The sequence below is a fragment of the Cetorhinus maximus genome, chromosome 5 (genome assembly GCF_964194155.1).
Source record: "Cetorhinus maximus chromosome 5, sCetMax3.hap1.1, whole genome shotgun sequence".
Taxonomy (NCBI): domain Eukaryota; kingdom Metazoa; phylum Chordata; class Chondrichthyes; order Lamniformes; family Cetorhinidae; genus Cetorhinus; species Cetorhinus maximus.
In genome coordinates this window covers 117,067,319-117,094,767 of record NC_135883.1, presented here as the reverse complement: position 1 = coordinate 117,094,767, position 27,449 = coordinate 117,067,319, and the positions used below count along the sequence as shown (strand labels likewise).

Here is a 27,449-nt window from a genome sequence, read left to right as displayed (position 1 = left end):
CACCTCCCCCACCCACCTCTGATTCACCCTTGCCAGGCCTGAGCCTGGAGCCAAACATCCATTCCACTGTTGCCCTTCTTGATGCCAGAGTTTAAGAAAGGAAACCACTGACCTCAGACACAACTGCATAAAGCCTTTAAATGAACATGAACCAGATGCAAGCGCTGCCTTAATGTTGAACGTAGGTCATAATTTTTAAAAGTTTCAAAATAATGAGTATCCATGGCCTGCAAATGTATTACAGTAAAGCCCAGCCTTTTGTGACTTCCTTGTTCACGTATTCACTTACCCACACTAAAGCCTTTGTACACCAGATCATCCATTGCGTGAGCAATTGTTCACTTATCCACGTTTTCTTCCCCCTCTCATTAAAGACACTTTATTCTAAATGAAACTTATTCCATTTTATTAATTCTATTCTGAACAAGCATGGCTGCGGTTGGTGTTTGGTGCGGAGGAGAGGGCAGCCATGATGGACCAGAGGCCTCGGCACGTTTTAATGGGGAGCTGGTGTCCAAGTCTCTGGAAGCGGATTCCTTTCATTAGTCCTGGCCGTGGACATTTAGTTCTCTTTTTTTAAGCACCTTTCTGACAGGGGTGAGAAGTGGTGCCTGGAATGGATCCAGCTGAAGTGCAGCCCACACGGAGAGATTAACCTGGAAATGTCTGAATCTCTTCCTCCAAAGCTGCAATAACAGCTCTGTTCAATTTTGAAATGCTCACCGATTTGTTTGTCTTTTTAAGTAAATGCATCAACATCTGATTCAGTAAAACTTGGCAGTGAGAGGAGGGATAATGCACAATAGCCAAAGAGAATGTTACTTCGTCATTTTTTAAATGAAAATATTTTGCAATTATGTTTTTAAGTTTTACGTTTGTCTGCCAGAGATGATTCATGATTTTCTTAAATGAGGATTGTCCCTTTTTAAAATTTTCAATACTTTTCTTGGATGTTAAAAGAGTTGAGTCTGTAGTTGGATTCTTTTGTTACAACATTGAGCTCAGAGGCTCCCCCCATCTATCGCATACCATAATTTGCTGTGCAGTAACTGCACAAACCAATGCTGCTCTCGCATTGCTAGAACCTATCTAATTGACTCCCATTGTAAAGCATGTTCGTCGTTCATGATTTTGCCGTTTGTAAGGTTTGGCGGGAACGTAACTCCTGCAAACGGCGAGACTTTACTGTACAAGTAGGGACCTGCCACAGGATGGCTCAAGGCCTGACACACCATGAACATGCCACTGACTCAATCTCTGCATCTCAACTGCCATCAGGAAAATCAAAATTTCAGATCCCACCTAATTAAGTCCTGCTCTTGCAGGCTCCATAAAATTCCAGCAAGTGGAGAATCCAGCTTTGACTTGCTGTTGGGGGAAGGGACCCCGCTCTGACCACAGGTCTATCCAAGCTGCATGGCAGCCAAGAGCTGCCATATCTTGTGTAGCCCCATGCTTATAGATGACGAGTCCGACTTCCAGCGCCACCAACTTCAGTTGTCCACTCCATGTCGCTGCATGGTGCCTTCACAGCGAAGGGCCAGTATTCAAACACTACCCTTGGTCCACACGGTCCAGATGGAGTAAACAGCGCGTTTCAAACCTACCTGTCAAGTTCTGGGATTTAAGAACCCTCTTGTAAGAGAAGCTCGATTTTACTTCAAAATTGTGTCTCTCACAATAACTTCACAGAAGTTCATATGTCTGGGAGAGGTATTGGAGGAGGATGGTATGGTCAACTGTGTCAAAGGTTGTAGACAGGTCAAGAATGATGGGAAGAGGTAGTTTACTGCAGTCATATTCTAATTTGGGTGTGTAAGTGGGGTTGTTTGGGTAGAATAGGTTCTTAGGAAAGAATGCCAAACTACCTGCTGCTTCCAGAACTCCCAGTGGATCGATTTCTACTTGCATATATGTTTCACAGTGTTTCATTCACACTTATTGTGGGAAGGACTGCATTTCACCACAGGAAGTAAGGATATATCTTGCACCTAGCAATGATAGTTGCTCTAGCATAAATGTTGCCATAGGGTTTGTTCCTAAGTGTAAACAGTTCTTATAAAAGTCACAAATAACATCCTATGTGAATGTGACTGCAGTAAACTATCCCTCCCCATCCTTCTTGACCTGTCTGCAACCTTTGACACAGTTGACCATGCCATCCTCCTCCAATATCTCCACACTCCGTACTTGGAACCCTGATCCCACTTAAATCATGGAGAAAAAGTTATATAAATGATGCCATTTCTATCATAACGGTGATATCCACCTGGTCCTGAGCAGTGATGGGTGGGGGTGTTGCAATTTGTTGTAAATCCTTGCTCGAATATTCCTATTCCCACAAGGTTCTGTGAGGGAGGAAATGAACCACTTCTGTTTCATTATGCAGGGATCCATTTATTGTTCAAACCAGTCCTATCATTTTTTTTAATTCCAATGTCCTATGGTCTATCAGCACTGGACATAAGGGGAATCATAGACTTTCCCTAGTGTCTAGTAATGCACAAGATTGTAAATGAGGAAAATACATTGTATTCAATTTATATTCCATTGGTGACTGACATGTTATGGGCCTGCTACCTAAATAGCCTTTCTAATGCCTGGAATTCTGGATCCCCAACACCTGGCACATACTTACAGAAAACCAAAGCATCCATACACCTTTTTTCACTGGGTTAGTCCTGAATGCAAAATCCGTAAAGGGCCCAGTGCCCTTGTCATTGAAAGCAGTGAAACCTGCTTAAGAAGTTTCACGTGCTGCCTCCAACTTAAAGTACAGCTGGCACCAATGTAAGATTAAAAAGCTCTTGCAAACAATATTTGACATTGGATCCACCATGTTGGATCTCAAAATAAAGTTGAATTCTCAACCCATCCATATATGTACGCATTTACTAACCCACTACCAATAGTAGCTCAGTAATAAACATGGCATCAGAGTGCCCCTTTTATATTACTGCATAACTATGCTTCAGCCTCACAAGAATGGAAAATATTTTAAAAGGGTATTTTTTTCCATTTTGAATTAGTAATAATATGTTTCTGAAATGCTTTAACAAATTTCTCAAGTATATTTGAATACTTCACTACCCTAATTGCTGATCATGTATAATGGTTGCAAAGTTCATAATGTCAGTTTGACAAGGAACTGTTAATGTATTCCATTATATACTGGAATTCCTACTGCAAAGTGTGAATGAATCCTTTAATTGGCTTGTCTGTCTGTTAATGGTTTGTCTATGTTGTGCAATATTTCCACTGAGTGCTATGAAGCAAAGCCACAAAAGGGCTACTGACCACACAGATGTCTAAAGCCAAAGCCAAACTAAACATTCTTCACCCTATCATATTAGTAATAGCTGAACATATCTGCTGCCGGTGTTTGTAGCTATCCAGTGTATCTTTAATTTTGTGTGGTAAAAATAAAAGTGTCTACAACAACTCTTGGATGTGCTTCTCTTCAAAAGCAAATATCTCAGTTGCAGTTAGTTGAGGCCAAGGGCCTCAACACAACAGGAGCAGAATGTATTCCCTGGCATGCTGTGAATTTTAGAACTGGTACTTTAAAATCCTCAACTTATGAACCTTTTGTAAGCATTCCAGTCTTCATTCTTTCTCTTACAAAACCTCTATCATTCTTCCCTATCAGTGAAATACGAATGGCCCGCTCCGGCGGTAATCCTGGCTTTTAAGGAGAAACTGAAGTCGAAGTGAGGAGAACAACTGCTATCCAACTTATGCAATTCCTCCACAAGCACATTTAATGTCTTTGACTTAATGGTGGCCTAAATCTGACACTTGGAAACCCTGAAAATCATTGCTCCAAGGATGGAGCCTTTTCCTTAGATCTTGCAAAAGGTGCCATCATTGACTCAGCCTACCAGGGAGGTTTGAGCAGAGACGACATGGGCATTATTTGGACAATGTAGATATCACAAATGACAGAACTTCAGTATCAATTCCCAAGTCAATATGAACATGAGAATTCACAGATCAATGCATCCAGTAATATCTTTTGATTCCGAAAAGATCAAAATTACCAACAGCTGGATTGCTATAACAAGAAAACAAAACACAACAAATCTTTAAATGAGGAATGACTAGGGCAAAGCTTAGCTCTGAGCTTTTGACAGCTAATTGGGAGGAGGGGCTAAATAATATAAAATTTAGTAGCCACAAAAGGATTGGAAACTGGAATTCGTGTAGCCTCATCTATACTAATGGATCAGGGAATCTAGTACTTTGGGGTTAGATTTACCCAGTTGACTCATAGCAGGAAGCAGTTGAATTTTATGTTGGTACTTAGACAAAGCTCTGCCTCTCTTCCACCTGCTGGAAGTCTACCCAAATGCATTTTATCCAGGATAAATAAAGGAATTTACTGGGTGTCCAGATCAGCTTTGGCACCTTGTAGATGCAATCCAGCTAGCTTTTTTTTTAAATATTCTGTCTCCAAAGTGAATAATAAAATTAAAAGCTAAAATATATACATTATTGAATGGGTTCCCAAGAAAACTTCCAAGAATTACTAAAAGTAACTGATTTTTCCCCACCTCCAAATATGCAGCTAACAAGGGAAACAAAATATTTCACATGTATTAAACATCCAAATGCAATACAAGGTGGATAGCACTTATAACTGATTTCTTCTAAAGACCATGAATGGTAAGTGAAACATTTATTACAGTTTGTTTGATGAGCTACGCTTTTACATGACTTTGTCTTTGTTAAATGTAAACTGGACTGAAAAGCTAATCTCCAATAGTTTCAGAATTTACAAGCACAATCACAAGCTGAAAGAGATGCCTTAATTAAAACTAATATTTAGTGCCAGCAAAACATTCACTCAAACTTACCAGGGCTGTAGCTTTCACATTTTAACAGTCTATTTTGAAAGAAACATAAATCCTTTAAAAAATTATGAGCGGTTTCACCACATAGTAGAAAGACCAACAACTCTCATTTAAAATTTACAATGTCTTGAGTTAGCTTTCTTGTATAAAAGCAATTTATCTTCAGTGGATAATTTACAAATGTGAAATATTGTAAACAAGCATGTTATTACTATGTCCATTATACTTGCTCTATGGTCCCAATTCTTTTCCAGAGTACGCAACAGTTAATATCAGTTGCCAATATTTACATTTGCTGGCTGTAATATTTTACAAGTCTTCAAAATATTTGGTTTCTCGTGTTTCAGGTGGTGTTGTCCAAACTAGAGAGGAAAGAGAAAAAAAAAGTCACAAAACAAAGATGTGGGGGCAAAAATTTTGGTATCATTAACTTCAAATGCAATATGCTTATAATCACTTTGCTTGTAGCGCAAAGTAAACAATGTCAACTCCAAATGGATACTTTTATATTACCCTTGTGTTGTGAATAGTACGTGTAGGTAACCTATCTAGTATCACTACTGCAGTGCTCTAACTGCAATTTATTTAATTGCCCCACTATACTTTCTGAAGGCAGTGGACTTTTGAGGGTTCAACTCAAAACAGAAAATGTGAGAGAAAATAAAAATCAAAAAAAAAAGTGCATAGTAAAACACAGTACAACTAAACAATGGTGAATTATGTGGAAAGATGTAGTACATTAAAGAGTAGGGACAAAGTAAGAGAGGAAGGTATTAATTTGGGAGGTGATAAACAGACCATGAAAGGAAGGGACAGAGAGTACAAATCTAAGAGTAAACCAATAGATAAGGCTAGAAGTTATAAAAATAATAAAAGGACAAAAACGTAAGGCTCTGTATCTGAATACATGCAGCATTTGAATAAAAACAGAGGAACTGATAGAATCACAATCTTTACAGTGCAAAAGGAGTTCATTCAGCCCATTGAGTCTTCCTGAAAGAGAAATCTACCTAATCCCACTCCCCTGCCTTATCCCCGTAACCTTGCACATTCATTCTTTTCAGTTGCAATCCAATTCCTTTTTGAATGCCTCGATCAAACCTGCCTCCACCACCCTTTCAGGAAATTCGTTCTAGACTCCAACCAGCCACTGGGTGAGATAATTTTTCCTCACATCACTTCTGCTCCTCTTGCCCATTATTTTAAATCTGTGCCCTCTAGTTCTTGATGTACTCTTGAGTGGGAACAGTTTCTCACTATTTACCCTGTCCATACCCCACGGGATCTTGAATACTTCTATCAAGTCGCCTCTTAGCCTTCTTTTCTCCAAGGAAAACAGACCCAACCTCTCCAATCTATCCTCATAACTACAGTTGTTTATCCCTTGAATCATTCTTGTGAATCTCCTCCGTCCTCTATTCAATGCCTTCACATCTTTCCTCAAGTATGGTGCTCAGAACTGGATGCAGTACTCCAGATGAGGCCTAACTAGTATCTTATACAAGTTTAACATGATCTGCTTGTTCTTGTACTCAATGCCCCTAACAATAAAACCTAGTATACCATTGCTTTATTAACTGCTCTCTCAACATGCCGTGCCACCTTCAATGACTTATGTACATATACACCTAGGACCCTTTGTTCCTGCACCTACTTTAGAGTTTCTCCCTTTATTTTATACTGCATCCCCACATTCTTCCTGCCAAAATGAATCACATCACACTTATCTGCATTGAATTTCATCTGCCATTTGTTTGCCCAATCCACCAATATGTCTATGTCCTTTTGAAGTCCAAGGCTATACTCCTCACAGTTGACAATGCTTCTAGTTTTTGTATCATCCACAAATTTTGAAATCATGCCCTTCACGTCACGGTCTAGGTCATTAATATATATCAAGAAGGGCAAGGATCCCAACACTGACCCCTTGGAACTCTACTAGAGACCTTCCTCCATTCTGAAAAACAACCATTTATCACTACTCTCTGTTTCCTGTCACTCAGCCAATTTCTTATCCAATGCCTACTTTCCCTTTTATTCTATGAGCTAGAATTTTGCTCACAAGTCTGTTATTTACCTTTTGAAAATCCATATAGACCACATCAACAAATTTGCCCTTATCAAGCTACTCTGTTACCACCTCAAAAAACTGCAGGAAGTTAATTAAACATGATTTTCCCTTAATGAATCTATGCTGACTTTCCTTAATTATCTCGCAACTGTCGAAGTGACTATTGATTTTGTCCCGAACCATAGTTTCCAGAAGTTTCCCTACCACTGAAGTCAAACTGACTGGTCTGTAGTTGCCAGAATCATCCTTGCACCCCTTTTTGAACAACGGTGTAACATTCACAATTCTCCAGTCCTCTGGCACCACCCCTGTGTTGAAGGAAAACTGGCAGATAATGGCCAGCACCTCTGAAATTTCCACTCTCACTTCCCTCAGTATCCTTAGATGCACCCCCTCTGGTCCTGTTACTTTATCAATTTTAAGTAAAGATAGCCTTTCTAACACCTCATCCTTCTCGATTGTAAATTCCTCAAGTGTACCAGTTACCTCCTCTCTCACCTCGGCCTGGGTAGCATCCTCTTCCTTTGTAAAGGCAGATGCGAAGTACTTGCTTAATGCCTCCACTACATCTCCTGCCTCCACATGCATGTCTCATTTTTTATCCCCAATCAGTCTGCCCTTTATTTTACCACCCTATTATTATTTACATGCTTATAGAAGACCTTGGGATTCCCTTTTATGTTAGCTGCTAGTCTCTTTTCATGCTCTTTCCTTGCTTTTCTGATTAGTTTTTTCACTTTGCCTCTGGTCCTTCTATAATCAGCCTGATTCTCCATTGTATTTTCTACCTGACATCTGTCATCCTTCTTCCTTTTCATCTTGACCTCTTTCGCTCTTGTCATCCAGGATGTTCTAGATTTATTTTCCAGGGTGTTCTAGGTTTATTTGTCCTACCTTTCCGCTTCATGGGAATATACCTTGACATTGTTTGCAATACTATCTCTTTGAAGGTATCCCATTGTTCAGCCACTGCCTTTTCCGCCAGCATTTGTTTCTAATTCACTCGATTCAGATGCATTCTCATCCCATCCAAGTTGGCTTTCCCATAATTAACTATCCCTGTTCTATCCTTCTCCATGGCCAACCTAAACATTATGATACAATGGTCACTTTCCCTAAATGCTCTCCCACTGTTATTTGATCCACTTGGGCCAACACATTCCCCAGAATCAGGTCCAACAGTGTCTGCCCTCTCGCTAGACTGGAAACATACTGCTGCTGAAAAATATCTTGAACACACTCCAGAAACTCTCACCCTTCTTGTCCCTTTTCACTACTCATCCCAGTTTATATTTGGATAATTTAAGTCTCCCATTATAATTACTCTACAATTCCTGCACCTCTCTGTAATCTCTTTGCAAATTTATTTCTCTACATCCCTTCCGCTAGTTGGTGATCTATATACTACACCGATCATTGTTATTGCACCTTTTTCATTCCTTACCTCTAGCCAGAGAGATTCTGTCTTTGACCCCTCTGGAACATCCTCTCTCTCCAGTAATGTAATACCATCTTTAATCAATACTGCCACTCCCCCACCCCTCCCACCACCTTTTCTTCCTTTCCTGTTTCTCCTAAATACCTTGTACCCAGGAATATTTAAATCCCAGTCCTGCCCTTCTTTGAGCCAGGTCTCTGTTATAGCAATAATATCATACTTCCATTTGTCAACCTGTGCCTGTAGCTCACCAGTCTTATTAGGCACACTCCATGCATTCGCATACATGTGCAATAATCCTGATTTAGGCTTTTTAACTTTCCTCCTTACTCTGACCCCATCTAATGACTTACTATTGCCTTCTCTAATTCTACCAAACTCCCCAAGTATTCTAACTACTTTGATGCCACTCTTTGATACATCCTCCTTATCAGTTAATACTTCTCTACTTCCCACTGCCAGTTTTTCTCTTCTCCACTCTGAATTTCCCCTCCACTCTGAATTTCCCCTCAAGTTCCCATCCCCCTGCCAATCTAGTTTAAACCCGCCCCAACAGCACTAGCAAACGTCCCTGCAAGGACATTAATCCCAGCCCTATTAAGGTGTAAACCATCCTTCTTGTACAGGTCCCACCTGCCCCAGAACCAGTCCCAATGCCTCAGAAATCTAAAGACCTCCCTCGGGAGATTCCTGCACTACCCTGCCTATTTCTCTTAGATACTCTGGCAGCCACCCATTTCCTTTCTGCCTGTGTATTTCTTAACTGCGGTATGACCACCTCTCTAAACGTGTTACTCACATAATCCTCAGCCTTGCAGATGCACCACAGTGAGACCAGCTGCTGCTCAAGTTCTGCAATCTTGAACTCAAGTTTCTGCAGCTCATGGCATTCCTGCAGATGTAGTCATCGAGGGAACTTTGTGCCTGCATGACTTCACACATCCCGCAGGATGCACATTCCACATGGCTGAGCCACACTGGCATACCTTAAACTTTATATAAAGTGCTTACTCATCTGTCACTCACCAATCGTCTCCTCTCCCTCGCACACCTCTTTATGAAGTCTCACTACTCTCTGACTCTTATGCTCTTTTATCTCTTGGCTCCTCTCTAGTTCCCTATGACATCGCACTTGGTTTTCTCCAAATCTGGTCGGTCCACTGAGGCCCACCACCAGCACCACAGTTAGCTCCTTTTGAATTATCAGTTCCTCTCACGCTCTTTTTGAACTCCCATGCTCTTTTATTATGTGTTAATTAATTGATTCTTTTTCTTAATTTATTTCTAATTAACAAAACCTACCACTCAGGATAAGGTTACTACTACTTATAAACCTTAATGATACTAATAAAACTTTACAATTACAAATAACTGATCAATTTGAAAGGCAAACATGCAAAGTCAATGGATACTCACCATCCAATTACCTACCTGCTCCCATGATATCACACCTTGATTTTTGTTTTAGAATGTTAGAGGTCAGCCCCCGCTGTTCTCGCTGACTCTCGGAGTGAACTCCCACACTCTCTCTCTCTCCGCGCTTCTAGCCCCCTCTTGCCGACTCTCAAAGGTCATAGAGATAAATAAGTACGATCTAATAGCCATTACAGAGACATGGCCACAGGATGGGATAGATTGGAATCTGAACATTGAAGGGTATGAGACTTTCAGGAAGGATAGGAAGTTAGGGAAAGGTGGAGCGGCGGCTCTGTTAGTTAAAGATGACATTGACACAACAGAAAGGGACGGCTTAAGTTCATGACATCAGGATATAGAAGCAGCTTGGGTAGAGATGAAGAATGATAAAGGCAAGAAGTCGCTTCTGGAAGTGGTGTACAGATCCTCTAACAGTAATCACGCACTAGGACAGGGTATCAAAGAAGAAACAGTAGAAGCTTGTCAGAAAGGTATGGCAATTATCATGGGGTTTTAATCTACATATAGACTGGAACAATCAGATGGGCAAAGGAACCATAGACAGCATTCATAGAATGTTTTGGGGGTAATTTCTTAGGTCAGCACACTCTGGAGCCAACCAGGGAGCAGGCTACACTGGACTTGGTATTGTGCAATGAGATAGGATGAATTAATGACCTAATAGTGAAGGCACCACTAGGTAGCAGTGATCGTCATATGATTGAATTTTACATTCAGTTTGAGGGAGAGAAGACTGGGCCTAATACTACTATTTTAAACTTAAATAAAGGCAATTACAAGGGCATGAAAGCAGAGCTAGCGAACGTGAACTGGCAATTTAGGTTAAGAGAGAAGTCAATAAAGATCCAGCGGTGGACATTTAAGGGGATATTTCAGAATACACAGAATACATTCCAACAAGAAAGGAAAGCTCCAAGGGGAGGATTGACCATCTGTGGTTAACTAAAAAAGTTAAAGATAGTAGCAAACTTAAAGAAAAAGCATATAATTGTGCAAAGATGGGTGGCAGGTCAGAAGATTGGATAGAATATAAAAAACAGCAAAGAATGACTAAAAGATTAATAAGAAGGAAAAAATTAGAGTATGAGAGAAAGCTAGAAATGTAGAGACAGACAGTAAGAGTTTCTATAGAGAAAAGAGTTAACAAAGTGAGCATCGGTCCTATAGAAAGCAAATCTGGGGAATTAATAATGGAAAATAAGGAGATGGTAGATAAATTGAATGAATTTTTCATCGGTCTTCACTATAGAAGATACAAGTAAAATAGCCGTAAATCAGGAATTGGGAGGAATGGAGGAACTCTCACCAGGGAAGTGGTACTTAGCAAATTTTTGGATCTGTGGATTGACAAGTCCCTGGGTCCTGGATCTCATCCTAGAGTCTTAAAAGAAGTGGCTAATGAAATAGTTGATGCATTGGTTTTAATTTTCCAAAATTCCCTAGATTGTAGGAAGGTTCCTTTAGATTGGGAAATAGCTAATTCAAAAAAGGGAGGGAGACAAAAAGCTTAACATCTGCCATAGAGAAGACATTAGAAGTTATTATTAAAGACGTTATAACAGGGCACTTAGATAAATTCAAGATAATCAGGCAGAGTCAACATGGCTTTGTGAAAGGGATATCATGTTTAACCGATTTATTGGAGTTCCTTGAAGAAGTAACAGGTGCTGCGCATAATGGGGAACCAGTGGATGGACTGTACTTAGATTTTCATAAGGTATTTGATAAGGTGCCTCATCAAAGGTTATTGCGAAAAATAAAAGCTCATGGTATAGCGGTAACATATTGGCATGGATAGAAGATTGGCTAGCTAACAGGAAACAGAAATTAGGCATAAATGGCTCATTTTCTAGTTGGCAGGATGTGACAAGTGGTGTGCCACAGAGATCAGTGCTGAGGCCTGAACTGTTTACAAACTATATAAGTGATTTGGAAGAAGGGTCCGATGGTATAGCTGTTAAATTTGCTGATGTCACAAAGGTTGGTAGGAAAGTAAGTTATGAAGAGGACACAAGGAGGCTACAAAAGAATATAGATAGGTTAGGTGAGTGAGAAAACATCTGGTAAATGGAGTATAATGTAAGACAATGTGAGGTTGTCCATTTTGGCAGGACGAATAAAAAAGAGGCATATTATCTAAATAGTGAGAGATTGCAGAACTCTGAGATGCAAAGGGATCTGGGTGTCCTACTGCATGAATCGCGAAAGGTTAGTATGCAGGTGCAGCAAATAATTAGCAAAGCTAATAGAATGTTATCATTTATTGTGAGGGGAATTGATTACAAAAGTAGGGAGGTTATGCTTCAGTTATACAGGGCACTGGTGAGTCCACATCTGAAGTATTGTGTACAATATTGATCTCCTTATTTAAGAAAAGATGTAAATGCGTTAGAAGCAGTTCAGAAAAGGTTTATTAGATTAATACCTGGAATGAGTGGGTTATCTTATGAGGAAGGACTGGACAGGCTAGGCTTGTATCTGTTGGAGTTAAGAAGAGTATCTCTTCATGACAGGTAACTTGATTAAAACATAAAAGATCCTGAGGGGGCTTGACAGGGTGAAAATGGAAAGAATTTTTCCTTTTGTAGGAGAACTCGGAGGTCACTGTTTCAAAATAAGAAGTTGCCCTTTTAGGACAGAAATGAGAAAAAAATTCTCTCTAAGAGGTCTCTGAGATTTTGGAATTCTCTTCCTCAAAAGGTGGTTGAGGCAAAGTCCTTGAATATCTTTAAGACAGAGGTAGATAGATTCTTGATAAGCAAGGGGGTGAAAGGTTATTAGGGGTATGCAGGAATATGAGGTCAAAATCAGATTAGCCATGATCTTATTGAATGGTAGAGCAGGCTTGAGGGGCCGGCTGGCCCACTTCTGCTCCTAATTCGTATGTACTATCTTCAAGAGACAGATTTTCAATTAAAGAGGTATAATTCAGCAACTGAAAAAGACATGCAAAATGCACGAATGCTCATCTTTAGATCATGGGGTTTAGATCCTCTTCATAACTTCCTCATCCAGGTGTGTTTGATGCAGGGAGAGCACGTAAAATAGGACAGGCAGCTAGCCCGCTGACTTCTGCCCACCCCAAAGCTGTCCCCATAATACAGTGGGTGAAAAAGACATCGACAAGCCCACCTGCCGTTAGGCCTATTAAGGTCCTTAACTAGCCAATCAAGGGCCTAATTCTGCCTCCGTTGCCATAATACAGTGGGCGGTGGAAAGCTGATGAAAGAGGCCAGACTGCTTTTTCACCATCTGAGGTAAAAAGACAGGATGAAGTGACGGGGGGCTACCTCATTTGGGGGAGGGATGTGCTCTGTGCATATCATGGGCATTTACCCATTGATCCTCTTCCCCCTTTGTGCCTCCTTCCCTGACCTCCAAAACCCAAGACCCCAACCCCTCACCACCCCTTCCAGGGTCCCCAATGCCCCCCTGCCCATAAAGCTTTGACTTACCTTAGTCTGACTTCCACGACACTTATTCCCAGTGACTCTCCTGTAACCCCAGCAGCTGCTAAAACTTGCTTTTGGTGCTGCTGGGACTACTGAGCCCTGACCAATCTGATTGGCCGGCAGCTCTTGTGGGCAGGACTTCCTTTTCCTGAGGGGCAGAAGTTCCACACTGACCTCATTAAGGCCACGCCCAGTATATTATCACTGCAGGGCAGTCTGACTTTTCTACCAGGGAAAATGAGCAGTAAAACCCATAAAATCCAGCCCCATGAGTATTAGATTTCTAGAAAAAATGAATCACAATTTTAGACCATCCCTAAACTAATTAATTAAACTACAGTAAATGAGTCCAGTCTATCAATAATATTAAATCTAGATGATCTTAAAACAAACCATACTATTCCAGTGTGCACATATAGCTGTTATTTGGTAATTCCCTGGCCCAAACTTGTATGTCTCCTACTTGGCTGGTTACTGCATTTTCCCTTGCTCCATTGGCATCAATTACAGGCATACCTTCAAAGAAACTAGAATATAGAAAATGTCTAGAATCCAATTTGGATTGGATTAGAAATAAGTGCCTCATTAAGTATACTCAACCAGTGCTCGCTTCTCCCAGTTTTTGTGTTTCCCAATTGGATGTCACCCTCACTGTGCCATTTCCCAATATGCCTGCAACTGACAACACCTTAGTGCAAGGGGAGTCCAGGAAAAGGTGGTGGGGTAGCTCTCTGTTAATTAAGGATGACATTAGTTCAGTACTGAGAGAAGATCTTAGCTGGAAAGAGCAAGGTGTCGAATCTGGTAGCTCTGAAGAAGGGTCATATGGATTCGAGTTGTCGACTCTATTTCTCTCTCCACAGATGCTATCAGACCTGCTGAATTTTTCCAGCATTTTCTGTTTTTGTTTCAGATTTCCAGCATCTGCAGTATTTTGCTTTTATCAAGGTGTAGAATCAGTTTGGGTAGAGGTAAGAAATAGTAAACCTAAGAGGTCACTTGTGGGAGTATTTTATAGGACTCCTAACAGTAGTCACACTGTAGGACAGAGAATGCAGGAAGAAATAGATGGGGTGTGTAAGAAAGGTACCACAATAACCATGGATGACTTTAATCTACATGTAGATTGGGAAAGTCAGATTGGCGAAGGTAGCCTGCAAAATTAATTCATAGACTCTGAAGAAGAGTCATGTGGACTTAAAACGTCAACTCTGTTTCTCTCTCCACAGATGCTGCCAGACCTGCTGAGTTTTTCCAGCATTTTGTTTTTTATTTCATTCTCTCATAGCTACCTCTATTTGGGTCATGGACCCACACTTCTCCATTTCAAGCTGAACATGAAATCCTATCATGTTGTGATCACTGTCACCTAGAGGTACTTTACCATGGGGTTATTGATTAACCCTGTCTCATTGCACATTACCAGATCTAGGAGCCTGCTCTCTGGCTGGCTCTAGAACGTAATGCTTTAAGAAATTGTCCCGAAAAGTCTCTATGATAAAAACAAAATACTGCAGATGCTGGAAATTTTAAATAAGAACAGAAAATGCTGGAAACCTCATTTCAAATTTCCAGCATCTGCAATACTTTGCTTTTATTATATGAGAGTATGATGGCAGAGTTGGCTAAGGTGAACTGGGAAGCTAGGTTAAAAGGTAGCACGATAGAGTTGCAGTGGCAGACTTTTAAGGAGGTATTTAATAATGCTCAGAAAAGATTTATCCCAATGAGAAAGAAAGGCTCTTTGAGAAGGAAGCATCATCCGTGGCTAAGTAAGTAAGTGAAGGATAGTATTAAACTGAAAGAAACACTACAAATCTGCAAAGATTAATGGTAGGTCAGAGGATTGGACAGATTAAGAACCAGGAAAGCATGACTATACAGATAATAAAGAGGCAGAAAACAGAGTCTGAGAGAAGGCTAGCTAGTAATATAAAAACAGATAGTAAAAGTTTTTACAAGTATTTGAATAGGAAAAGAGTAACTAAAGCTAGAGTTGGTCCCCTAGAGAGTGCCTGGGAATTGATAATGGAAAACAAAGAAATGATGGAGGTGTTGAACAGATATTTTGTGTCTGTCATCATGGTAGAGGACTTAGGAAGCATCTCAAAGATTGCTGAAAAACACATGGTGTCAAAGCTTTTTGTCTTGCACTTATCAGGATGATTCACAAGTGATGAGTGCAAGATAAAAAGCTTGTCTTTTTACATCAATGCTCATGTTCTGTACTACCAAACGACTATTTTCCAAAGATTCTTAAAAATCAGGAGGTGATAGGGAGGGACGAACTTAATTCACTGACCATCACCAGGGCAAGCAAGGGTGCTTGGAAAACTATTAGACCTAAAGGTTGACAAGTCCCCAGGGTTGGATGGCCTGCATCCTATGGTCTTAAAAGAAGTGGCAGCACAGATAGCAAATGCATTGGTTATGATCTTAAAAATTCTTTAGATTCTGGAAAAGTTCCAGCAGAATGGAAAATAGCTAATGTAACACCTTTATTTAAAAAAGGAGGGAGGCAGAAAGCAGGAAACTATAGATCAGTTAGCATAACATCTGTCGTACAGAAAGTGTTAGAAGCCATTATTAAGGAGGTTATAGCAGGATACAGTAAAGTCCCACCTTTCCTGACTTCTTTGTTTGTGTATTCACTGACCTGCACTAAAGCCTTTGTACACCAGATCATTCCTTGCGTGAGCAATTGTTCGCTTATCCATGTTTTCTTTCCCCTCTCTCATTAAAGACACTTTATTCTAAATGAAAGTTATTCCATTTTATTAATTCTATTCTGGGTGGATGTGGCCACGCTCAGTGGTTGGTGCCAAAGAGAAGCAGAGACCTCGGCACATTTTAATGGAGAGCTGGTGTCCAAGTCTCTGGAAGCAGATTCCTTCCATTTGTCATGGCCGTGGACATTTAATTCTCTTTTTTAAGCAGCTTTCCAACAGGACTAAGAAGTGGTGCCTGGAATGGTTGTAGCAGAAGTGCAGCCCACACTGAGAGATTAACTTGGAAATGTCCGAAGCTCTCACTCCAAAGCTGCAATAACGGCTCTGTTCAATTTTGAAATGTTCATCGATTTATTTATCTTTTTATGTAAATGCATCCACACCTGATTCAGTAAAATTTGGCAATGAGGGGAGGGATAATGCACAATAGCCAGAGTCAAAGAGAATGCTACTTTGTCATTTTTTAAATGAAAATATTTTGCAATTATTTGTTTTTAAGTTTTACGCTTGTCTGCTGGTGATAATCATGTTTTTCTTAAATGAGGATTGTCTCTTTTTAAAATTTTCAATACATGTCTTGGATGTTAAAAGAGCAAATGAGTCTGTAGTTGGGTTCTTTTGTTACAACATGGAGCTCAGAGGCTCCCCCTGTTTGTCACATACCACAATTTGCTGTACAGTAACTGCACAAACCAACGCAGTCATCGCATTGTTGGAACCTATCTAATTGACTCTCACTGGAAAGCACATTCGTCAGTCGCGATTTTGCCATTTGCGAGGTTTCGCGGGAACTTAACTGCCCCCAGCAAATGGTCAGGACTTTACTGTACTTAGATAATCACGATTTGATCAGGCAGAGCCAACATGGCTTTGTGAAAAGGAAATAGTGTTTAACTAATCTATGAAGTTTTTTGATGAAGGAACATTCAGGGTGGATAAAGCGGAACCAGTAGATGTGGTATACTTGGATTTCCAAAAGGTATTTGATAGGGTACTAAATTAAAGGGATATAGACAGGTTAAGCGAGTGGGCAAAAATTTGGCAAATGGAGTATAACATAGGTAAATGTGAACATGTTCACTTTGGCAGGGAGAATAGGAAGGATTTGTTAGGAAATAGAGACAGTTCAAGTAAGTTATATTTGTATTTGTGGGTGTTAGGAATGAGTTTTAGCTTTAAAATTTAAGTTTGATTTGTATTTCTGTATTTGTGAGTTAAGAAAGGTCAAATTGAGTTTTAGTTTCACTTTAAAAAGGTGCCTGCATTTCTAATGAGATTTTTTTATGACTGTTGCAGCTAGGTTAAACAAACAAGAGTAGAAGAATTGGGCTGTTGCCTAGCAACAGGGGTCCAGACAGGCAGGTCCCTCCCACAGACAGACACAGAAAAACAAAAAACAGCAGTTTTAAGTTCAGTTTGAAGCCAGGACCCCAGAGCGACTGGACACTGGAGAGGGAGCTGTAGATTTCCCAAAAGAACCAAAAGGTCCCAAGGCCAAAAGAGTGAGACAGAAAAAAGGAAAGTCCCAAGCAGCTTCTAATCAAAGGAAGGACTGGAACCCGAGAAAAGGTCCTGTTAAGTGAAGTTAAGAGTGAGGGGAAGCAAAAGGCTCCAAGCTTCAAGTTTAAAGCTTCAAGCTTAAAGAGATAAAGGCTTGAGATGTCAGAAGGTCCAAAGAGACTACTGAAGGCCTGTAACTCTTCGCTATGCACATGTGACACAGTCGTGTACTGTTGACAGAAGATGAGTTCATAGAACATTTTCGGAACAATTTCTTAGAGAAGCATGTTCTACAGTCACCCAGAGAACACCTGGTGGTGTGCAATGAGGCAGGGTTAACTTATGACCTCATAGTAAAAGAACCTCTAAGAAGAGTGGGTCTAAGACTAGTGTTTTTAACTTAAATAAAGGCAATTACAAGGGTATAAGATGGAGCTGACTAAAGTGAACTGGGAAAATAGGTTAAGGGGTAGGTCCCCTGCAGTGGCAGATGTTTAAGGAGATATTTCATAATGTTCAGCAAACTACATTCCAGTTAGAAAGACACCAGGAGACGAATGCACCATCCGCAGCTAACTAAAAAAGTTGAAGCTTCTATCAAATTGAAAGAAAAATTGTACAATTCTGTGGAGGTTAGTGAAAGGTCAGAAGATCGGGAAAAATTTAAAAACTAGCAAGGAATGACTAAAAAAAGTAATAAGGAAGGAGAAATTAGAGTAAGAGAGAAAGCTAGCTAGAAATATAAAATCTGATGGTAAGAGTTTCTACAAGTGTTTAAAAAGGACAAGAGTAACTAAAGTGAGTGGGATCCTCTAGAGGGTGAGTCCAAGGAATAGTGGATGCATTGAACAGATATTTTGTGTCTGTCTTTACTATGGAAGACACAAATAAACATCCCAAAACTACTTGTAAATCAAGAGGTGAAAGGGAGGGAGGAACTTATAGTCACCAGGGAAAGGGTACCGACAAAACTATTAGAACTAAAGGCTGACAAGTCACCATACCAGGTGGACTTCATCTTAGGGTCCTAAAATGCGGAAATAGTAGATGAAAGCAAAATACTCCAGATGCTGGAAATCTGAAATAAAAACAGAAAATGTTGGAAAAACTCAGCAGGTCTGGCAGCATCTGTGGAGAGAGAAACAGAGTTAACATTTCAAGTCCATATGACTCTTTTTCAGAGCTAAAGTAGAAATGTGATAGATTTTATACTGTTTAAGAGGGAATGGAGCAAAATAGAAGGTCAGGGATAGGTGGAGGCTGAGGAGAGATTGACAAAGACGTCATGGACACAAGGCAAAGGGAGTGTTAATAGTAGTGTGAAAGACCAAAGAAGGTGCTAACAGTGGCATATAGGTAAGATAGCAGTATCCATTAATAGCAGCACAAGGGTAAGCGCTCCAAAAAGCACAACATAGAAACAAGTGACAGATGAGGCGCTGTTCCTCCAGTTTGCATTGGGCTTCATTGGAACATTGCAACAAGTGACAGGAAGGTCTGGGTCATGCTTGTGGACTGAGTAAAGGTGTTCTGCAAAGTAGTCATCCAGTCTGTGTTTAGCCTCCCCAGTGTAGAGGAAACCGTATTGGGGGCAGCGAATACAGTAGACCAAATTGAAGGGGATGCAAGTGAGGTGCTGCTTCACCTGAAAGGAATGTTTGGGGCTAGTAAGTGGGAAAGTAGATGCATTGGTTGTAATTTTCCAAAATTCCCTCAATTCTGGAAAGGTCCCTTTGGATTGAAAAATTGTAAATGTAACTCAGTTATTCAAGAAAGGAGGGCGACAGAAAGCAGGCAACTACAGGCCAGTTAGCCTAACATTTGTCATAAGGAAAATGCTAGAATCTATTATCAAGGAGATTGTAGCAGGGCACTCAGAAAACCTTAATGCAATTAGGCAAAGTCAATGTGGTTTTGTGAAAGGAAAGTTTGACTAATTTATTAGAGTTTTTTGAGGAAGTAACAAGTAACGAGGATAAAGGGGAACCTGTAGGTGTGATGTACTTGGATTTCCAAAAAGCATTTGATGAGGTGCATTATTAAAGGTTACTATACAAAATAAGAGCTCGTGGTGTAGGGGTAAGATATTATCATGGATAGAGGATTGGTTGACTAACAGGAAGCAAAGTGTGGGCATTAATGGGTCATTTTGGGGTTGGCAAACTGTAACCAGTGGAGTGCCACAGGGATCAGTGCTGGGGCCTCAACTATTTACAGTCTATATAAGTGACTTGGATGAAAGGACTAAATGCATGGTTGCTAAATTTGCTGATGACACAAAGATAGGTAGGAAAGTAAATTGTAAGGAAGACGTAAAGAGTCTCCAAAGGGTTTAGATAGGTAAGTGAATGAATGGGCAAAACATTTGGCAGATGGAGCATAATGTGGGAAAATGTGAACTCGTCCACTTTAGCAGGAAGAATAGAACAACAGTATATTATTTAAATGGAGAAAGACTGCAAAAGCACTACAGTACAGGGGGATATGGGTGTCCTGGTTCATGAATAACAAAAAGTTAGTATGCAGGTACAGCAAGTAATTAGGAAGGCAAATGGAATGTTGTCTTTTATTGCAAGGGGATTGGAATATATAAGTGGGGAAGTTTGGTTTCCTTACTTGAGAAAAGATATAATAGCAATAGAAGCAGTTCAGAGAAGGTTCACTCACCTGACCCCTGGGATTAAGGGATTATTTTATGAGGAAAGGTTGGACAGTTCGGGCCTATATCCATAGGAGTTTAGAAGACTAAGGGGTGATCTTATTGAAACATATAAGATCCTGAGGGGAATTGACAGGGTGGATGCTGTGGGAGAGCCTAGAACTAGGGACACATTTTAAAAATAAGTTTTTAATAAACAGTGCCTCCTATCAAATCTTTGTTGGGATAACAAAAAATAATTTAGCCTAATCCAAAATCAAATCTACTGGTAATATATATGGCAAAACTCATATTACTATCAAATAACTTCCAACAGAATTTTGCATTAGCAAAATACTGCGGATGCTGGAAATCTAAAATAAAAAAAGAAATACTGGAAATACTCAGCAAGTCTGGCAGCATCTATGCTAAGAGAAACAGTTATCATTTCAGATCTGTAACCTTACACCAAAATTTTGGAATGATCTCTACAACTTGGAGGTCAAAGTACTGAACTCAACAGTTGCATTTTTTCAAAAACTATTCCACAATAAATGTGATATTAAAAAAAAACTTGGAAAACCACGCTAAGGAACTTAAATAGTTTGATGCTTCATTTGAACCAACATACCCTTGAAGTCTCTGGACTTGACAATGGAGAGAATTCAAAGGGGTCATTTTCATTGTCAGAAGAATCATTCATGTATCTATGCGAAAACTTGCGTTTTAAAGCATCAGCAATCAGTGCTGCTGGATCAGAAACAGATGCTTTTATTGCTGGCTTCTTCCCCATGGGTGTTCCTCCAGGTGACCTTTGAAAATAAGAATGTTATTAAACATTGCTAAATCCATCAAAAACGTTCCCGTCCTTTTTGTTTAAAAGAGAGAAATTTACCTCGCCACTACTCTTAATTTGACATTCTGCATGTCTTTTAAGACATCCATCATGCTGAAGGGCTCTGAGAATTTTTCATTTAGCTTTGGTTTGATGGTCACGTGACTAGAATTCCTTCTCATAGCTTGGCATTCTCTGACAAGATCTCCAGCAGATGCAGCACTGTTCTCAGTAGTTGACATTGGTGGAAGTGGTGGTGGTGGAGGAGGTGGAGCAGTCGTCAATGGATCACACAAAGCACCAAGTGGTGTGGATGTTAATTTTGGAGGAGGAACAGAGGCAGCAGGAGTACCTACAATGGGAAAGTTATTTAATCCTAATTGTGTCAAATTTAGCAGCAGTTTATTTTAAACGAATAATGTTTAAATGTTGAAATACAATTCATAATTAGATTATTGCAATCAATTAGCTACTTAAAAAAATTAAAATGAAATATAAAACATACACAGTAGATAGCTAGATTCAGTACAGATTTCTGAACTATAATGACTGGATCCAAATTTTAACATGTTCCTTATTGAGGTTGATGGGATGAATTAATTCTACACATTAGCCATTTTCTCTTCATCCATGTGCCCCAATATGAAAAACAGGAACATGTGTGTTTTTCTCAGCCTGCTAAAACTGCAGGAATGTGCAGCTTTAAAAGATGCATTTTCTGAAAATCTTATTTTCTTAATGGGTTTTTAATTATTTTTTTTACCTATTTTGCAAAAGATAGAATACAATGGGCTGCTCAGCCCATTCCACTTTAGGACTGATGTCAGTGTAGTGTTCAAAGTATTCTGTGTTATTCAGATGCTCCAACCCTTTTTATCATTCAGCTACATAAATAGTTCCAGCTTTTACTTCTTCCGTGTCTGTGAAATTCATTCCACATGCTGATTACTCACTGTGTGAAGAACTTCCTGACTGTGGTGTTTGCCAGTTTATTGTGTATTTTATTTCTCAAAGCAATGCAGAGATGACACACTAGATTCTGTGTCTGTAATTGGAAATTTATTTAAAAGAATTTCTCAAAAGCCTATAATTCAAAATGTCTACTCCATGTTTCAGCTCTTAGATTCTAGCAGCTTCTGTGATGTTTGTTTACTTTTCTGAGTCATCACAGCAGGCTTAACTAATCAAGCAGTCAGCATAGAACATTCAACAGACACACATAATCAAACACAGAATACTTTGAACACTACACTGACATCAGTCCTAAATTTGCTTTTTATTAATTTGGATCCATACCTTTTTCTTAGCTCACATTTAACTTGAAGTAGTGCTGCAGAATTACCTTTGGACACCATTTATTACTTTAACTACTTCTAAGAGCTCTCCTCTTGGTGAGCTGTCAAGGTTAAAAAGCCCAAGTTTCTTCAATATGTCTTCATAGTCTGTTAGTAGTCTGGTTATCCTTCTCTGTACCACCTTCAAGATCTGAGTGTCCCTTGTGACCCAGTGACCAGGATTAAAACACAGTACTCAAGATACAGTCTAACCAAAGCATTACTCTCAAAAAGGGCTTTCATATTTCATCTACTGCATACATTAAAGAAATGAATTGAACAAAAACAAAAATACCTGTAAAAACTCAGCAGGTCCGACAGCATCTGCGGAGAGGGACACAGTCGACGTTTCGAGTCCGGATCATACGGACTCGAAACGTCGACTGTGTCCCTCTCCGCAGATGCTGTCGGACCTGCTGAGTTTCTCCAGGTATTTTTGTTTTTGTTCAATTCATTTCTTTAATGTATGCAGTAGATGAAATATGAAAGCCCTTTTTGAGAGTAATGCTTTGGTTAGACTGTCCGTATGATCCGGACTCGAAACGTCGACTGTGTCCCTCTCCGCAGATGCTGTCGGACCTGCTGAGTTTTTCCAGGTATTTTTGTTTTTGTTCAATTCATTTCTTTAATGTATGCAGTAGATGAAATATGAAAGCCCTTTTTGAGAGTAATGCTTTGGTTAGACTGTCCGTATGATCCGGACTCGAAACGTCGACTGTGTCCCTCTCCGCAGATGCTGTCGGACCTGCTGAGTTTTTCCAGGTATTTTTGTTTTTGTTCTAGATTTCCAGCATCCGCAGTATTTTGCTTTTATCTAAGAAATGAATTGCTTTTTCTGCTTTACACAATCCACCTTTGCAAAGTCTCCTTACCTCTGATACTCATTTTAGGTTATCATAGCCTACAGCTCTAACTGTGTACACCCCAACATGTTTCCTTTACTAACTCCTTTTCTCCTCCCCCCACCACCCCCACCACACCCCTCCTCCCAAGAATTATTAAGGATTGGAACAATCTTCCACAAATCTTAATCTCCATGCCCTTTAAAGATACATTTAAGGAAAACTTAGTAAACTTTTTAAATTAATATGACCAACAACTACATTCACTGTGCACCTCCTGTGAAAATTCCCTGGCAGAAGACTACAGGGTACCAAGTACCAAGTCAACAAAGACGTTTTGAGCACTGATCAACAGATATTTAACATTCGCGGATTACGTCACCGGCTGTGAAGCACTTTGATATGCCCTGAAATCATGAAAGGCACTATATAAATGCAAATTTACAACCTCAGGTCATGAAAGGCACTATATAAATGCAATTTTTTTTTAAATCTCAAAACTTACAGGGAGTATCCAGTGTTTGATCCTGCATTGTAACAAGCATAGCAATTTGAGACCTCAGACGAGATAACTCATCTTCAAGTTGAGAGATTTTATTCAAGGCACTTTCATTTGATGCACTAAGATTCCAAGTATTATTCCTGCTTTTTAAATGATTTACAGAAGCTGTTGGCCTGCAACATTGTTGCATTGGGCTGATCATCTGTTCAACTTTGACAGGGCGAACTTCATTCCTTGAAAAAACAAACGGTTCAATCTCAACATTACATAAATCAGATTTTTAACAATTTCATTCCCAATTTTGTCTTGGATAAAATGCTCCAATTATGAATTACTCCAAAGCCTTTATTAATACTACATTGTAGTAAGTTAGACCTTATTAACACATTCTACTAAAAGAATTACTGATTATATTGCTGTTTTCTGATTATATGGCTTACTTGCAGCTTAACTGTTGCACTAAATCAGACATAGATTAGACCTTTTTGTTAACCCTAGTTTTGTATAATTGGACAACATTTTTCTCATTTGGGCTAGGCTAGTTCCCTAATTAAGGATGGCAGATGTCCTTCCCTAAAGATGGGTTTTTACAACAATCAGCAAATGGTTTCATGGTCATCATCAGACTTTTAATTTCAGATATTTATTGAATTTATTGTGGTGGGATTCGAACCTGGGTTCTCAGAGCGTTACCCTGGGTCTCTGGAATACTAGTCCAGTGACTAGTACCACTATTCCGCCACCTCCCGTCCACTTAATGCTGTGGGTGAGGTTGAACCCTATTTCAGAATGATGTTGTCTATTTTGAAAGCGTGCTTTGCTATGGCATAGAAATCAATTTAAAAATAATTTTAAAACTATTATAGGGACTTGCATATGTAAAAATAAATTCTACAAATCCACAAAAAACAGGCAACACATTCTTAGCTCTAATGAGTGCCCACATATAGCAAACTGCTTGATTATTAACCTCTCAATGAATATACCTACAATACGAAAGCTAGAGTATGCATACATACCTAAACCGAGTGAAAGTTTCACCTTCATCATCAGCAATCCATGGTACATCAGCCAGAGTTGGAACCATAGGTTTATGACTATAATTACATGAGTCAGGCACTCTTAGTCCTGCCAAGAGCTATAAAAAAGCAAAAGGTCACATTGATGACACTTAATTATTCATTGGATTGACATTTACAAATAAGATACATAAAGGTAACTAGAGATAGATTTCAAAAAATGTCAGTGTGTAATAAATGCACACATACTAACTGAAATCAAATTGCCAGGGGTTTGCCAAAAATAAAGACTTCAAATTAGGCACTTATCTATAAAAGCCCACTTCCTGGTAAGTGGTATGGAGACACAATCTGTCTCTGGTCGAAAAATCAGTCAACTGCAAAGGACAGTATTTTCTAGGGTGCCTATTTAGGTGTGATTTTCCAAAGAAAAACTCAAAATCAAAGGCTCCCAAACCTTAAATGAACTGTCCACTTTTATCTTTCAGGCCATGCAACTTTACTATCAAAAGTGCGATAAATCTTCAATTACAGCTTTGCCTATATCTTTGAGTAGCAAAGTGCACAGTAGACGGTGAGGCTTTTGACCCAGACTTTCACAAAGACTGGACCTTTAAAAGTGGCGGGTAGGACCTGCATTCTGAAGTTCTGCTTCCATTTCTGACAGATCCTAATTTTGCTAGTAGGGGAAAGGTGGAGCATGACTCATATATGAGGGAAACCTGAATTCAGTAGGGTCATTTTTATTCAGTGCTGAGTTCAAACGGACCCCATTTATGCTGTAGCCTTACCCCATGGTGTGGGAGGCATGAATTTATAGAGTAGATGTAAAGGCTCTCGAAGGGTGGATAAGGTCTGTAGAGCTGTCATGATGTGAGATTATTTAAATGTCCAGCCATTTAAATTTTTTTTAAAAACAGGCTGCCTGTGTCAGTGAGAGTTCAAAAAAACTCTGTTCTAGCAGATAGTTATTTGTTGATATTTGCCTAAGGGATCTTTATGAATGCTTGGCTACCTTCCACACGCTATAATTATCTCAGCAGGGGGTTTGTAAGTTCACAGTTGAATTCACAGCTCAAAGAGTTTATTAAAGGATTAGCTGTCTTTGATGCGGGGTTACAAAAAGAAGCTTGTTTGATTTTTATACGGATTTACACTTGAGGAGACTTAAAAGCTTTGAATGGGCTTTCATGAATGGGAGTGCTTTTTAATATCGTGAAAGCTGTTTTAGATATTTAGATCATAATTTATTTAATCTCAACATGGCTCTTGGGGCCTGCCCATGGTGGATACTTGGTGAGTTGGCATGGAGGATGTAAAGGCCAAAAGGTGGGTTGGAATGAGTTGGCATTAAGTTGGCATGGGAGCATGAAGGTGGCATGGGGAGTGGGTGAGAGTTGAAAGGGTATGAAGGATGAGGGTCAGAGGGCCTAAAATCTAACAAAATAGCTGGGAATAAGTCCCAGAGAACTGAGGCATGCCTTTTAACCAGCCCACCTTGAACCTCTGCATCCGCTTTGGCTGCCTACGATCTGCGTCCAGGGAGTGGGCCTCCGATCTGCATCCAAGGGGTGGGTGGAGGTGGGGAGTGTGGCAGTACTGACTCTATCCTGCACCTGTAGCAAAGGTTATAGCATTTGAGGACCTTTCTATTGGGGTGGGACCGGTGAGCCGGGAGATTTCTCAACTCAAGCTACCCGCCTAAGGAGTGAAAATCCACTGCACAATCGTTGTGGAGACGAAGTCCCGCCTTCACATTGAGGATACCCGCCATCGTGTTGTGTGGCACCACCACCATGCTAGATTGGATTGATTTTGAACATACCTAGCAACTCATGAGGCACTGTGGGCCATCAGCAGCAGCAGAATTGTACTCAAACACTATCTGTACCCTCATGGCCCAGCATATCTCCCAATCTACCATTACCATCAAGCCAGGGGATCAACCCTGGTTCAATGAAAAGTGCAGGAGGGCCTGCCAGGTGCAGCTCCAGGCATACCTAAAAACGAGGTGTCAACCTGGTGAAGCTATAACACAGGACTACTTGCATGCCAAACAGCATAAGCAGCAAGTGATAGACAGTGATAAGTGATCCCACAACCAACGGGTCAGATCAAAGCTCTGTAGTCCTGCCACATCCAGTCGTGAATGGTGGTGGACATTAAACAACTCACTGGAGGAGGCGGCTCCACAAATATCCACATCCTTAATGACATCCATGCAAAAGGTAAGGTTGAAGCATTTGCTACAATCTTCAGCCAGAAGTGCCGAGTGGATGATCCATTTCGGCCTCCTCCAGAAGTCCCCAGCATCACAGATGCCAGTCTTCAGCCAATTTGATTCACTCCATATATCAAGAAACGACTGAAGGCACTGGATACTGCAAAGGCTATGGGCCTTGACAATATTCTGACAATAGTACTGAAGACTTGTGCTCCAGAACTTGCCACGCCCCTAGCCAAGCTGTTCCAGTACAGCTACAATGCTGGCATCTACCTGGCTATGTGGAACATTTCCCAGGTATGTCCTGTACACAAAAAGGACAAATCCAACCCTGCCAATTACCGCCCCATCAATCCATCATCAGGAAAGTAATGGAAGAGGTCATCAACAGTGCAATCAAGTGGCACTTGCTTAGCAATAACCTGCTCACTAACGCCCAGTTTGGGTTTCACCAAGGCCACTCAGCTTTGGTTCAAACATGGGCAAAAGAGTTGAACTCCCGAGGTGAGCTGAGAGTGACTGCCCTTCACATCAAGGCAGCATTTGACATCAAGGAGCCCTAGCAAAACTGGAGT

General features: G+C 40.1%; 1 protein-coding gene across 2 annotated transcripts in view; it reads right to left on the bottom strand.

The window, feature by feature from the left end:
* Positions 1-4,661: 4,661 nt before the first annotated feature.
* mtfr2 (mitochondrial fission regulator 2) overlaps positions 4,662-27,449 on the bottom strand; it is a 55,623-nt gene continuing 32,835 nt past the window's right edge. For both annotated transcript variants that reach the window (XM_078542349.1, XM_078542350.1), the window contains exons 4-8: positions 24,651-24,769; positions 23,635-23,864; positions 21,014-21,305; positions 20,750-20,930; positions 4,662-5,215 (exon numbers count right to left, since the gene is read on the bottom strand). In XM_078542349.1, coding sequence (XP_078398475.1) covers positions 5,126-5,215; positions 20,750-20,930; positions 21,014-21,305; positions 23,635-23,864; positions 24,651-24,769 — 912 coding nt within the window. In that variant the 3' untranslated portion in view covers positions 4,662-5,125. The remainder of the gene's footprint in view (positions 5,216-20,749; positions 20,931-21,013; positions 21,306-23,634; positions 23,865-24,650; positions 24,770-27,449) is intronic.